We start from the raw sequence: 11,552 nt of genomic DNA, 5'->3' as shown, positions 1-11,552 counted from the left end.
AACCTTATGTTCACCGTGCGCGGCGCTAACTTTCGGATTGTACCTTCCACCTTCGAGTAAACACGCTGACTCACCATGACGCCGTGCGCACGGTACGTGTCGCGCTATTGAGCGTCAGCGCCAGGGGCTGTTGTGCCTTCTTCGCTCAACCGAGGTCTTTGCTGAAACTCATGGTCCGGCAACGACCGCTTTTTGTCGGTGATGGGCAGGCACTGTGCTGCTACACTGGCGATCATCAAGGTGTTCTTCAGCTCCTGTGTTCGGTACCATTCACATGACCAGAAAATTGCTTCAACCTGGGAGGGTGACCCTGACACACTCAATCACAACCGTTCGGCTGAGGCAAGCCTCTGCAACCTCTACCATATTTCATCTAAATGTCCGAGTGTGATTTGATCATATTGTGCTGAATACGTGAGAGAACGGCAGCATGGGCTAGTTGGTGATTTGTAATCGACATATTTGCACAGCGCTACGAGAACGAGGACGTATGAAAGGACACAACGCAGGCGCTGACTTCAACTGAATTTTATTAGCAAAAACGCTAGAAATATATACAGCTGATAACACCAGCACACATCAGCACAAACGCACAAACCTATTGCGTCAAAGCCAGATACGCGATTTCCTTTTTGGTTAGGGCAACTGGTGGCACGCTTACACAGAGGTCACCCAGCTGTTGGATTTGATTAGCTTCTATGATTTCGCGTGTAAGCTGCTCGCGGTGTTTCGCGACAACAACGCTTGTCACCACTAATCCTGACGCATGAGCTGCCGCAGGATGCCTCGTTAAGGTTTTTAGATTTGTGATTAAGCATTTCTAGCAATCACCTGTGCTGGAAGTACGAGTCCCGAGGAAGCAAGCCACTTCTACCGTATCTGTCAGCTCATTCAAAGCTTGTAAAAAGGGGCATTGCAAATCTTTGCTTCACCAACGCTCTTAAGAAATCTTGCGGCCACTCTTTGAAACGCAGCTTTCTTGAGCAGGCTTCTCGTCTGACAAGTGCCGGCTTTCCTGAGCCTGTGCTGGTTTCTGTAGCAGCAAAAATGCTTAGGACCATTAAACACGGAGGTGAAGCATCAGCGAGCTGTGACGCTAGAGATAATAAACGAGTCGCGGTGCTCCCCTACCTGCATAAAATTTCGCACAACCTGAAAAAGATAGGGGACAAGGTTGAGGTTAAGGTTGTATTCTCAGCTCCGGAAAAACTATCAATGCTTTGTAAGCGCGTGAATAGCCAAGCCACTCGAAGGAGCGTTTGCATAACAAAACACAAGAGGCAGTTTGTAGCATGCGCTGTGGGTGTTGTGTACTTGATCCCGTTGTCTTGTGGTAAGAAGTACGTTGGGCAAACGGGCAGATGCTTGAACGAGCGTTTAAAGGAGCATCACTATCATGTCACCACAGCTGTTCAAGGTCATCTCGGCATACATTGTAGAGATTGTGGGTGTAAACCAGAATTTGAAAAGTGCGTTGTTGTCGCGAAACACCGCGAGCAGCTTACACGCGAAATCATAGAAGCTAATCAAATCCAACAGCTGGGTGACCTCTGTGTAAGCATGCCATCAGTTGCCCTAACCAAAAAGGAAATCGCGTATTTGGCTTTCACGCAATAGGTTTGTGCGTTTGTGCTGATGTGTGCTGGTGTTATCAGCTGTATATATTTCTAGCGTTTTCGCTAATAAAATTCAGTTGAAGTCAGCGCCTGTGTCGTGTCCTTTCATACGTCCTCGTTCTCGTAGCGCTGTGCAAATATGTCGATTGCTGAATACGCCGGTCCTTCTCATATAACTGAAGAGGGAGCCTGAAAATGGGGTCAAATACGATAGACTTAATAGAAGGTAAAATTGAGCTAGTTGTTTACACTATAATAGTCATGATGGTAACAAGCGCGACGAAACATGATAGTATAATTGTTGGGGTTTTACTTCCCAAAACCACGATATGGTTGTGAGAGACGCACGACGTAACAACAGAGGAGCAATACAGACAAAGCCCTACACTGAAGCTCAAGTTTATAGGAAAAAATGCGGAGCTGAATAATGCGCAATCACACAGGCAAATAAAAAGCATAAGTGATAATTTTTGTGGCCTTCTGTGTGTGTGTGTGTTCTGTCTACGTTCTGCTTTCCTTCTTTGCGTCATATGATACACCCATTCAAGTACGCTTGAAGCGCATAACTTCTCTAGTTAGGCAACCGCTGACACGATTTGAACGAAATATTGTTGAATATGAAATTATACCTGTCGGAAGGAGCGTGACTTAAATTTAGGGCCCCAGCTTCTTCCACGAATTTCTCGAAATCTGTAAATAAAATTGAGCACAAAATTTGCAACTCCCAACTCTGCGCCAAGATCGGCCTCACAGTTCTCTAAACTGCATACTTGTTCAGCTCCTGAAGCGCACTACTGCAATGTGTTGTTTTAGTGAGAAGATTTCAAGTAAGCTGTGAGTCTTGGAAATGTTCTATCCTCAAAAGATTATTTTACATTGGAGCGGTGCATACTATGCTCGTGCGTGAAGCTTGTCCACAATCTGTGTCCCCACAGATTCAGTTCACGAAACTGCAACATCCTTTTTTTACTGCCGAGGCATGTCAACATTCTTTCGTTTCTTTTTCTTTTTACAGCTTTAAAAAATTGACTCATACAATCGCTACATTTATTAACAAAATCAAATCCGATGCAGTGTGTGTTGAGGGAAGCTTCCTTCTACCTCTATGTCTCTGGACAGGAACATCAGCAGTACTTTTAAGGCGGCATTGTTCTAGGTCTGTTCCTGGGAATAATACCTGCTGCGAAAAGCCGAGTGTTGATGGGAGCTATATTGCGGCAGGATACTTAAAATGTTTGCCCAGAGAAAGATGGTTGCCTGCGTAAACTGGTGCCCCCCTCCCTGTAAACTATTAGGGGTCTCAAACACGCGGCCCGCGGCTTCACAAATAAATAAATGTTTGCGACTTTTCTCAGTGGTACTCGCATTATTTACTCGCCTAGTACGATTAACGACGCTTTGACGGGGTAAGCTACTAAGGCGGGACTGGTCTCAAGCATTTCTTTTTTTAGTGAGGCACCCCATGGCGTCACCCTGTATTGAAAGATAACCGTGCAACAAAATCTCTATATTTCAGAATCGGCGTCAAAATTTGAGTAATTTTGGAGATCAGTATCGGTATGTTTCTCGCCAAATCATCTTGAGAAATGATCCATGTATGATATACGGGAAATGCGTTCTTTCAAATGGCAGCGTTAAGGGACATTTTGGTCAACCCCCCCCCCCCCCTCACTGCTTCAACCTTCTTCATTATCTCCGCCCGTGCGGGACTAAAGTTCGTGACAGCGGCCCACGAGCTGAGGTGAGTCTAAGACCCCTGCTGTAAAACTAGCACGCACTTCTATTTTTGCTTTGCCTTAACCATGGAGAGTGCTGCCAACAGCGACTGAACAAAGCGAAGCAGTGCAATTTTGAGAGTTGCTCATGTATTCTGCTATTTAAATGTGCCCTACGAATTTGCTTTATATAATCCACAAGGCTCAATAATTGCAAAAGTCTGTTCAGTGTAGCTAGTTCAAAATCGTACAAACAGCACAGGATAAGCTGAATATGAATCGCGAAAAGGAATCACGAGCGTCGAATGAGTGGCGAATCGCTTTTTTGGAACACCTCTGGTTGCCATCGTTTCCTCGAGAAGCACCGAACATCGCATTTGTCTGCGTGTCATCGTTGCGTAAACGTCTCGCACTGTGCGTCCGCCTGGGTTGGTGTCTGCACTCCTGTATACAGCTTCTGAACTGTAAATACAGACATTGCACTGGATTAAAGCTATGACCAGTACGGTCCAAACACAAGCGTTAGATGAGAGTATGCTCTGCCTAAGATGAAAATAAACAAAATTGCACGCATTGCATTTAATTATGTAACATTGCATAACCGCTTCACTATAGCTGCGCTTGATATAGATTCTAGCACGCACGCGCTTGATCTTGGTACGACTATTTTTAGAGTTAATTGTATTTCTTGCTGGGCTAAAATGGCAACATCGTGATGTGAACTGCATGGTGAACGGCGCGGGAACCGCTTCGCGTTGCCATCGTATAATTTGTATATACAATGCACCATCGTGCAGACTAGAGTCTGAATCCTAGCGCTATTCGGGACGTCCTCCGTATTTATCGCGACCGCTATCGCGACTCGCAGAGCACGATGTCCTTTCTTAGTATGCACGTTGTCTACATATACCCCTGCCTAAGCTGTTGCCCCTTTACGAATGTAACGGGCAGCATGCATTGCCCATGGCAACATGAATGCACTACCCATGGCAACATGAATTACCCATGCGTGCTTATTCCCGCTGATGCACTACTTCAGTGCCCAATTTTTCGTATCGGGGTCGCTTTGCCGTTTTCCTTTATCACGGTAAAATTCAACATGCTGGGGATAATAATGTTTATGCCACGCTCTTTGCGCTAGTGGCTAATGAAAGTAAGTGCAGATGCAAAGCCGCCGAATACTTGTCTCCACTTGCGGAGCGAGTCGATATAAGCGCCAGTGTGTCATCAACAGCTCATCCAAACTCTGCTATCTGCCTCACGGTACAGCGGTCTTTCGCTCACCGCTGCATGTTTCACATAAGGAAACACTAGGCTATTTCCGCTTGGTCGCTGCATGTTTTAAAATGAAGCGGAAATAAAAAAATAATAAAAAAATGTTTACGAACGATGCACCGAAATGCTGTGGAGGCCTCGCAATGCAGGAAAGCTTCCGTAACGGCCGATTCCGTGTGAGATTTCGCTGAAGTGATGCTTCATTACCGTACGGAAAAAGCGTCTGACAGAAAATATTTCCGTCATTCAAATAGGAGCAGGTTCAAGACGGAGGCTACGCTTTTGTTGCAAATACATCGCTTACGGCTGATACGGGAGCATATGCATGGCGAGAACTCTCTATAGCCTGCTGCTTCATTGCTGAATGTGTTTCAAGGATCATTGCAGTCTATCTCAGATGCGCTTGAGAAACATGTGTGTCGCGATAAAGCGAACAAAAGCGTCTCGTATTCAACTGTAACTCGCCCTACATCTGGCTCTGTTACAGATCTCTAATAGTTTTCGAAAATATAAAACTAATCGTCGTTTAGCGCCTTCTTACGGGTCTTGAGAATAGTTAGCGCTAATGCAGCCACGATGCCGTTCGTCGTCTCCAACCATGCCGCGAGACAAAGTGGGAATGCTGAGTGACGATTTTTATCCGGTTCGCTGAATTAAATTCTCATGCAGAGGGAATAATAATGCGCTTACCTTTGTCTCGGTGAAGGGGCAGGCAGGGGACTTCTCCCACGGCCGCCATATATACTGAAAGGCATCGACTTATCTTGTCACGGTGAGCCCACTGATGGGCTGCGGGTGATCATTTATCTATTGACATCATTTTTCTCTCACGATACCGTCTGGTTTACGGCCACTATAGATCATTACACGGGGTTGCGGCAAGGGCACTCAAGGCACTTTGGTGATGGTTTTGACTGCGTACTTTCGCATTATCAGCATGGCTATATATTTGCGCTTCAGATACACCAAATTAGAAGCAGCTTTTGTGACAACAACAAATGTTTTATGATCGCTTTGAAACATCTGAAATCGTTTCCTTGCAAAACATAGCCTACACGTCGTCACAGATGCCTTAGCAGACTACATCAGATGACTTACTTGTTTGTTATAACTAATTACTTAATTTCTGGGGTTTTACATGGCGAAACGACAATGTGAATATGAGGCACGCCGTAGTGGGCACTCCGGCTTTACTTAAACAACCTGGGGTTCTTTACCGTGCGCTTAAATCGAAGTACACGGGTGTTCTTCACTCCAAAAAAGAAAGATGTCCGTTGACTCTTCTCAGCTGCACATGTGACTCCCATGTATAACTCTCTTTACAGAGGCACGCTGACTCTCTTTGGGAGAGTCGTGCGTCCCACGACTCTCCTAAAGAGAGTCAGCATGACTCTCTAAAGAGAGTTATACATGGGAGAGTCACATGTGCAGCTGAGAAGAGTCAAACGATACCTTTTTTTTTGTTAGAGTGTTGCATTTCACCCTCATCAAAATGCAGCCGTCGTGTCCGGGAATCAAACCCACGTTTTTTGGCTTAGCAGCGCGGCACCTTACCTGCAACGCTATCATGGAGGATAAATCTGTTTATCTAGCAATGAAGTTCGAAATGATGCACAAAAGAACTACAAATACAAATAACGGACTATTCGTGACCTTGAGGCAAACAGTTTTTGCTTACTTCTTTTTTGAACCTCCCGCAACACCGGTACTATGCTAATCTCATATTTCGTGCAGACATGGGGGCCAGTCAGAAAATGCTACGATGCTGAGAAAGCTTCTTGTCTGTTTAAAGAGAGCGCAGAAGTGAAACTTCCTAAGCGAAACATTTAGATGTCTTTCATCCCAGAGCCCACTTGTAAACGTGAGACTTGGGGATACCACATAAGACATACCTTGCCCATATTGAGTTAACATATGGACATACATTTTAAAACGAAGTCACAATTGAAAAGCAGCACTATCTAGTGGTATGCGTCTTCGTTCGTCGTTTGATTGCTTGATTTTTTTCCCGTTCGCTTAATCATATACCTACGCGTATGCAGTCACTGATGTAACTTCACATGCGACAAAGGGAAACATTAATAAAAGCCGATGGTATTGTACAAATAAAGTTATAGAACAGACCTGACTAGCGTGAGAATTTGCGCATCTATTATTTTCGTTAACATACGTTTCTAAATCGTCATATTGATCAATTTTTACGAAAAAGAATTACAATATTTGCCATACTTTGTCAATTTTTGAGCAGCAAATTGTAAATAATGTAAAGCTTAAAAGTTAACCTGACTTGAATACCTCAGTGAGGCGTGAAAACGATGTTAAGCTTGTGGACAGCATAGAAGAAGCAAGGATGCACCGTCTAGCGAAAGTTACGCTTAACAACGATGCCACAGAACCGCTGATGATGCCGCCCGGTCCGCCCACGAAGACGCCCAAACTGTTCCAATACCCTTGTCGAGAGCAGACGCTAGCTTACACAGTGTCGCAAACTTGGTTGAGCGACCCCAGTGTCTGGAACTGTCGCCTATTCATCGATTCATCGAGGGAGCTGCAAATTCCATCGCACCCCTCCCGCCGTGACGCAACCTTATTGTGCCGCCCGTGGTTAGGAGTGGCTTTCACAAAGGCGCACTCATTTCGCATGGGAATGTCAGACACCTCCAAATGTGACTCCGGCAATTGTGGTGAGACGATAAAACTCATACTGTTTGTGTGTGATCGCTTTGTCATCAAACGCGATGTTATTTGCACTGCGTTGAACCAAGTAGACAATAGACCGTTTTCAGAGGAAACGGTCTATTGTCCCTCCCTCCCCCCACAGTCGCTTCTCACTCCCTACACGCCCCCGAGAAGAGTAACGCGAAGCATGTTTCTCATTTAGAGCAGTATTTGGAGCACAATACATATTGAGGACTGATACACCAAAAACTGGCGCTAACTTCGGCCTTCTACTAGGCTGACATGCCTTGAAGTATGACCAGAGTCGACTGCACATTGGAAATGTGTGCTCTGAAGCACTAATTAATGCGAATAAGTAGAATTTTTGTTATTATCTGATTACATGTAGTGGCTGTTTACGTAAGAAATAAGTTATCTCATGAACGAGGCAGAAGCCGGCCATCTACTGCAACACACGATTAAAATTGTGATCGAATCAATGAAGGAGAAAACTGGCTTTACAATATGTAGGCTTAAGCCATCAGTTAAAAGTTCTCACGATGCAGCCTTTACTATACAGAAGTATTATCAGCTCTTGCATCATGCTTTGCGTGCTTTCTATTTTAGCAATAATAACTAAGTAATCTTATCTCGGAAAGTTATCTGCTGCGGTAGCTTAGCAGGTAGGATGTTGAGCTGCTAAGCTCGATGGCACGTGTTTGATTCCCGGTCACGGCGGTCGCATTGCGATGGGGGCGAAATGTAAAAAAAAACACAAAAAAAACATTTGTGTATTTAGATTTAGGGAATCCCAGGTGGTCAAAAGTTATGCGAAGTTCCCCACTACGGCATGCATCATATTTTAGTTTTGGCACATCAAACTCCAAAATTTAATCTTTGTTTCAATTTATTAAACTGCACTAGTGCTCCCATTTCATGACACTCATTGTTCTTGAAATTAGCGAAATAAATCTAGCGAGAAGCTCACGAACCGAACAGAACTAGCAAAAAAAAAAAAAAACTGAGTGTAATGTCGCCATACGAAGTCGAAATGATAGGCATTCTTATGACGCAGCTCCTATGGAAGCAGCGCGGGCATACACGTATACACTGTATAGGTTGAAGCCATCCGTTCAAAGTTCTTACGATGTAGCGTTTATTTTGTAGAGGTAAAAGATAAGCTCTTGCATTATGCTTTGAGTGCTTTCTGTATAAGTAATAATAATTAAGTCATTATTACCGTCGAAACACTTGCTGCGTGCAAACGTTTCGACGGTTGCGAAACCTTCGTTGGCGCCATTGCTAGCTGGAACGTTCGCAGACGAACGTATGTACAGTTCTGCGCCGTGTGACGCGAGTGATATTGGCTCATATAGGTGGAAATGCCTTCGAGCACGGCCTTTGTGTTAGCAGGAACCACTTTCGACTGCTGCACGTGATACCGGCCGGCTATCAGACCTGTGTTCTTAAACGGGCTGCGGGTTCAGAATGGGTTCGTTGTGCGCCGACTCCACATAAGCACCGCCCAGCAGGCCATTGGCGTCGTCGAGTCCCAGTGAGACGCCGATCTGGGCTTGAGCCTTCTCGAAGGTGGCTGCCAGTTTTTCCTGGATTACGGTAATACACATGGAAGTGAGCGCTAGGCCGAACAGGAGGTAGACAAACGCAGCCATCATGAACGCGGGCTGTTGGGGCACGTAGTCTCCGAAACCAATAGTGCTCATGGACACGAACACGAAGTAGAATGCCTCGAAGAAGCTCCAGCCTTCCCAGAGCGAGAACATGAGCGCGCCCAGAGTCATGTAGGCCAGCAGGAAGAGCAGCACTAGTGAGACCGGAACCCGCGCTTCAACTGCGGCCTCGTCAACGACCTCCGTCCGTAAGCGGGCACGGCGTATGCGCTTTCTAGATGGATACGACGCTGTTGTCCTCCAGGCCACGAGAATCTGCGACGCAGATAATTTCTTTCTTGTCCATGTCCTTCACGTTCCGGCTCTAGAAATGCCTTTCAGCTCTCATTACTATTACAGTTCTCATTCTTATTACTGGGCTGTGCGAATAGTAACCTTGGAAACCGAATCGATCGCTTTTCGAATCGCTTTCGAACGATATAGAGCAGCTTCTTCTAATATAGTGCTCGAGCTTCTGAAAATTTCACTTGAAGCATCCATACATTTCAGTGAACAACAAAGATTAATAAGCAAAACACTCTGTGCCGAAGTACACCAGCTTGCATTGTTTCATCATCACATCTTAAATGAAAGTCAGACATTAAAATTGACAAAATGTTTGGCGAAACGGCAGCCTTACAAGCGAAGTGAGAGCACGGGGTTACCGCCGAAAGTATGGTAAACAAAAAGCTCTGCGACAGAATGGTATAGGTATAAGCTAAACCATACTATATGATAATAATATCAGACTTGAGCGTGGGTGCCACACGATAAACAGAAATGTCTCCGTGGAATGAATACTACTCTTACAGTCGTATTAACATCATAGGTGGAAAAAAAAAAGAGAGGACGTTACCAACTAGCCCAATTTGTCAGAATGTTTAAGAATAATTCCTTGCCGTTTTGCACCCCCCCCCCTTTTTTTTTGAGTGTTACACGATGTGCGGATTATTCGCAAGCCATTTGATATACGTTCGATGTTTCAACTATTAACTATACGATTCGAACACCGAATCGAATAGAAATATATTCGATTCATTATTCGAAATGTTAGAATATTAGCACAACCCTACTATCTTTGTTTCTGTGTATACTACAACGCCTTTAATCGTGAAACATCACGAGAAAACACAGACTAGAAAGAACACAAAGTCAAGCGCTCATCCTTGTGTTCTGCAGTCGCGGTGGCTCAGTGATTACGGTGCTCGTCTGCTGACCCGAAAGACGCGGGTTCGATCCCGGCCGCGGCGGTGGCATTTCGATGGAGGCGAATTGCTAGAGGCCCGTGTGTTGTGCGATGTCAGTTAAAGAACCCCAAATGGTCGAACTTATCCGGAGCCCTCCGCTATGGCGTCTCTCAGCCTGAGTCTCCTTGGGACGTTAAAGGGACCGACAACTGATTTTTCTCGACGCAGTGTTTTACGGCTCGACAGGAAGCTTACCCTTCGTAGCGTTTGTAGCTGCAGTGGTTTATCCGAAAAGCACGTAGTTATTTTATAAGCAGTATTTTTCGATCTGAAAGGCTCCAAACACGCATGGAGGCTTGCTCCAGCAACGCTGAGAATTGATAGCGATGCCGCTAGCCCTCGTGAAAGCTGTCGTTGTTCTGCTTTCGCAGGAGTTACTGTAACTATGCTTAACCACCTTTATTTTGAGCTTCCCAACCATTTTTGAAAATAGCAAGCTGTTACAATGAGATGTGTGGCTTTATACACCTTTCCGGTATTTGTACAGCGTTGTGTGCGCCTGCGCCCAAGGTTGCCTGCGCCTGTGTCATGGATGGCTTGTCCCGGCGTCGTTACTCTCTCGATACACGAGCCAAACCAAGTAATCGAAAACGTAACTGTGCATATAGGCACGGGCTCACCGAGTAGCACCGCGCGTCATTTCTGAGACGAAGTTTAGGTAGCAAAACTATGTCGCTCCAAAATCTTAGCGACCTGGAAACTGCATGCACGGTTGCATGAGCACGCTGAAAAGTTGCTTAAGACGCGCTGACGAGCATGGGATGATTACGTCACGCGAAGGCAGCGCCACTTTAATGCATACTACTAACGCAGGCCTATATGTACATTATTATGTAGTAATACCTTTTAATATAAAGAAACGAACAATATTTCAATACTAACAAAGAAATCGTAGAGCGCGTACAGCAATCAACGGTCACGTGGCCGTCTTCATCGGATCATTTATGTTTTTGCCACCAGAGGCGCCACAGGTCATTTTTCACGACTTTCAATGAAGAAATAAAAATATAAATCCATCTCCCACGAAAAAAACAGGGTTGCTTTGAGTCAGTGCAACGGACAATCTTTACATCAGTGGAGTCAACTCATTTCATATTCTGGGCAGTTGACGGTCCCTTTAAGCCACATAAACAAAAGCGATTTTGTTCTTTCCGATCCGTGTTCTCTATCGGTGTTTCTCGATGAAGGTATCGTGCCAACTAGCTCGCGCACAGACCTTATTAAGATACTACGATGTACTTAGTCGCACAGCAATGTACAAGCGATGTACAGCAAGCAGTACCGTCGCAACCTTAAAGGAGGAGATGAAGGAGGTGAATTGAAACTCCAAGGTCAATGAAGTTTGCGCATACTCAGTAAGGGGGAGGGAAA

General features: G+C 45.1%; 1 protein-coding gene across 1 annotated transcript in view; it reads right to left on the bottom strand.

Moving 5' to 3' along the window:
• Positions 1–8,717: 8,717 nt before the first annotated feature.
• Positions 8,718–11,552, bottom strand: part of LOC119383297 (TWiK family of potassium channels protein 18) — an 84,584-nt gene continuing 81,749 nt past the window's right edge. The window contains exon 4 of the mRNA XM_037651368.2: positions 8,718–9,210. Within this exon, the coding sequence (XP_037507296.2) occupies positions 8,731–9,210 (480 nt within the window). The 3' untranslated portion in view covers positions 8,718–8,730. The remainder of the gene's footprint in view (positions 9,211–11,552) is intronic.

The sequence above is a fragment of the Rhipicephalus sanguineus genome, chromosome 1, assembly GCF_013339695.2.
Source record: "Rhipicephalus sanguineus isolate Rsan-2018 chromosome 1, BIME_Rsan_1.4, whole genome shotgun sequence".
Classification (NCBI taxonomy): domain Eukaryota; kingdom Metazoa; phylum Arthropoda; class Arachnida; order Ixodida; family Ixodidae; genus Rhipicephalus; species Rhipicephalus sanguineus.
The sequence above is the reverse complement of the archived record's forward strand: the minus strand, read 5'-3'. Positions and strand labels throughout refer to the sequence as shown.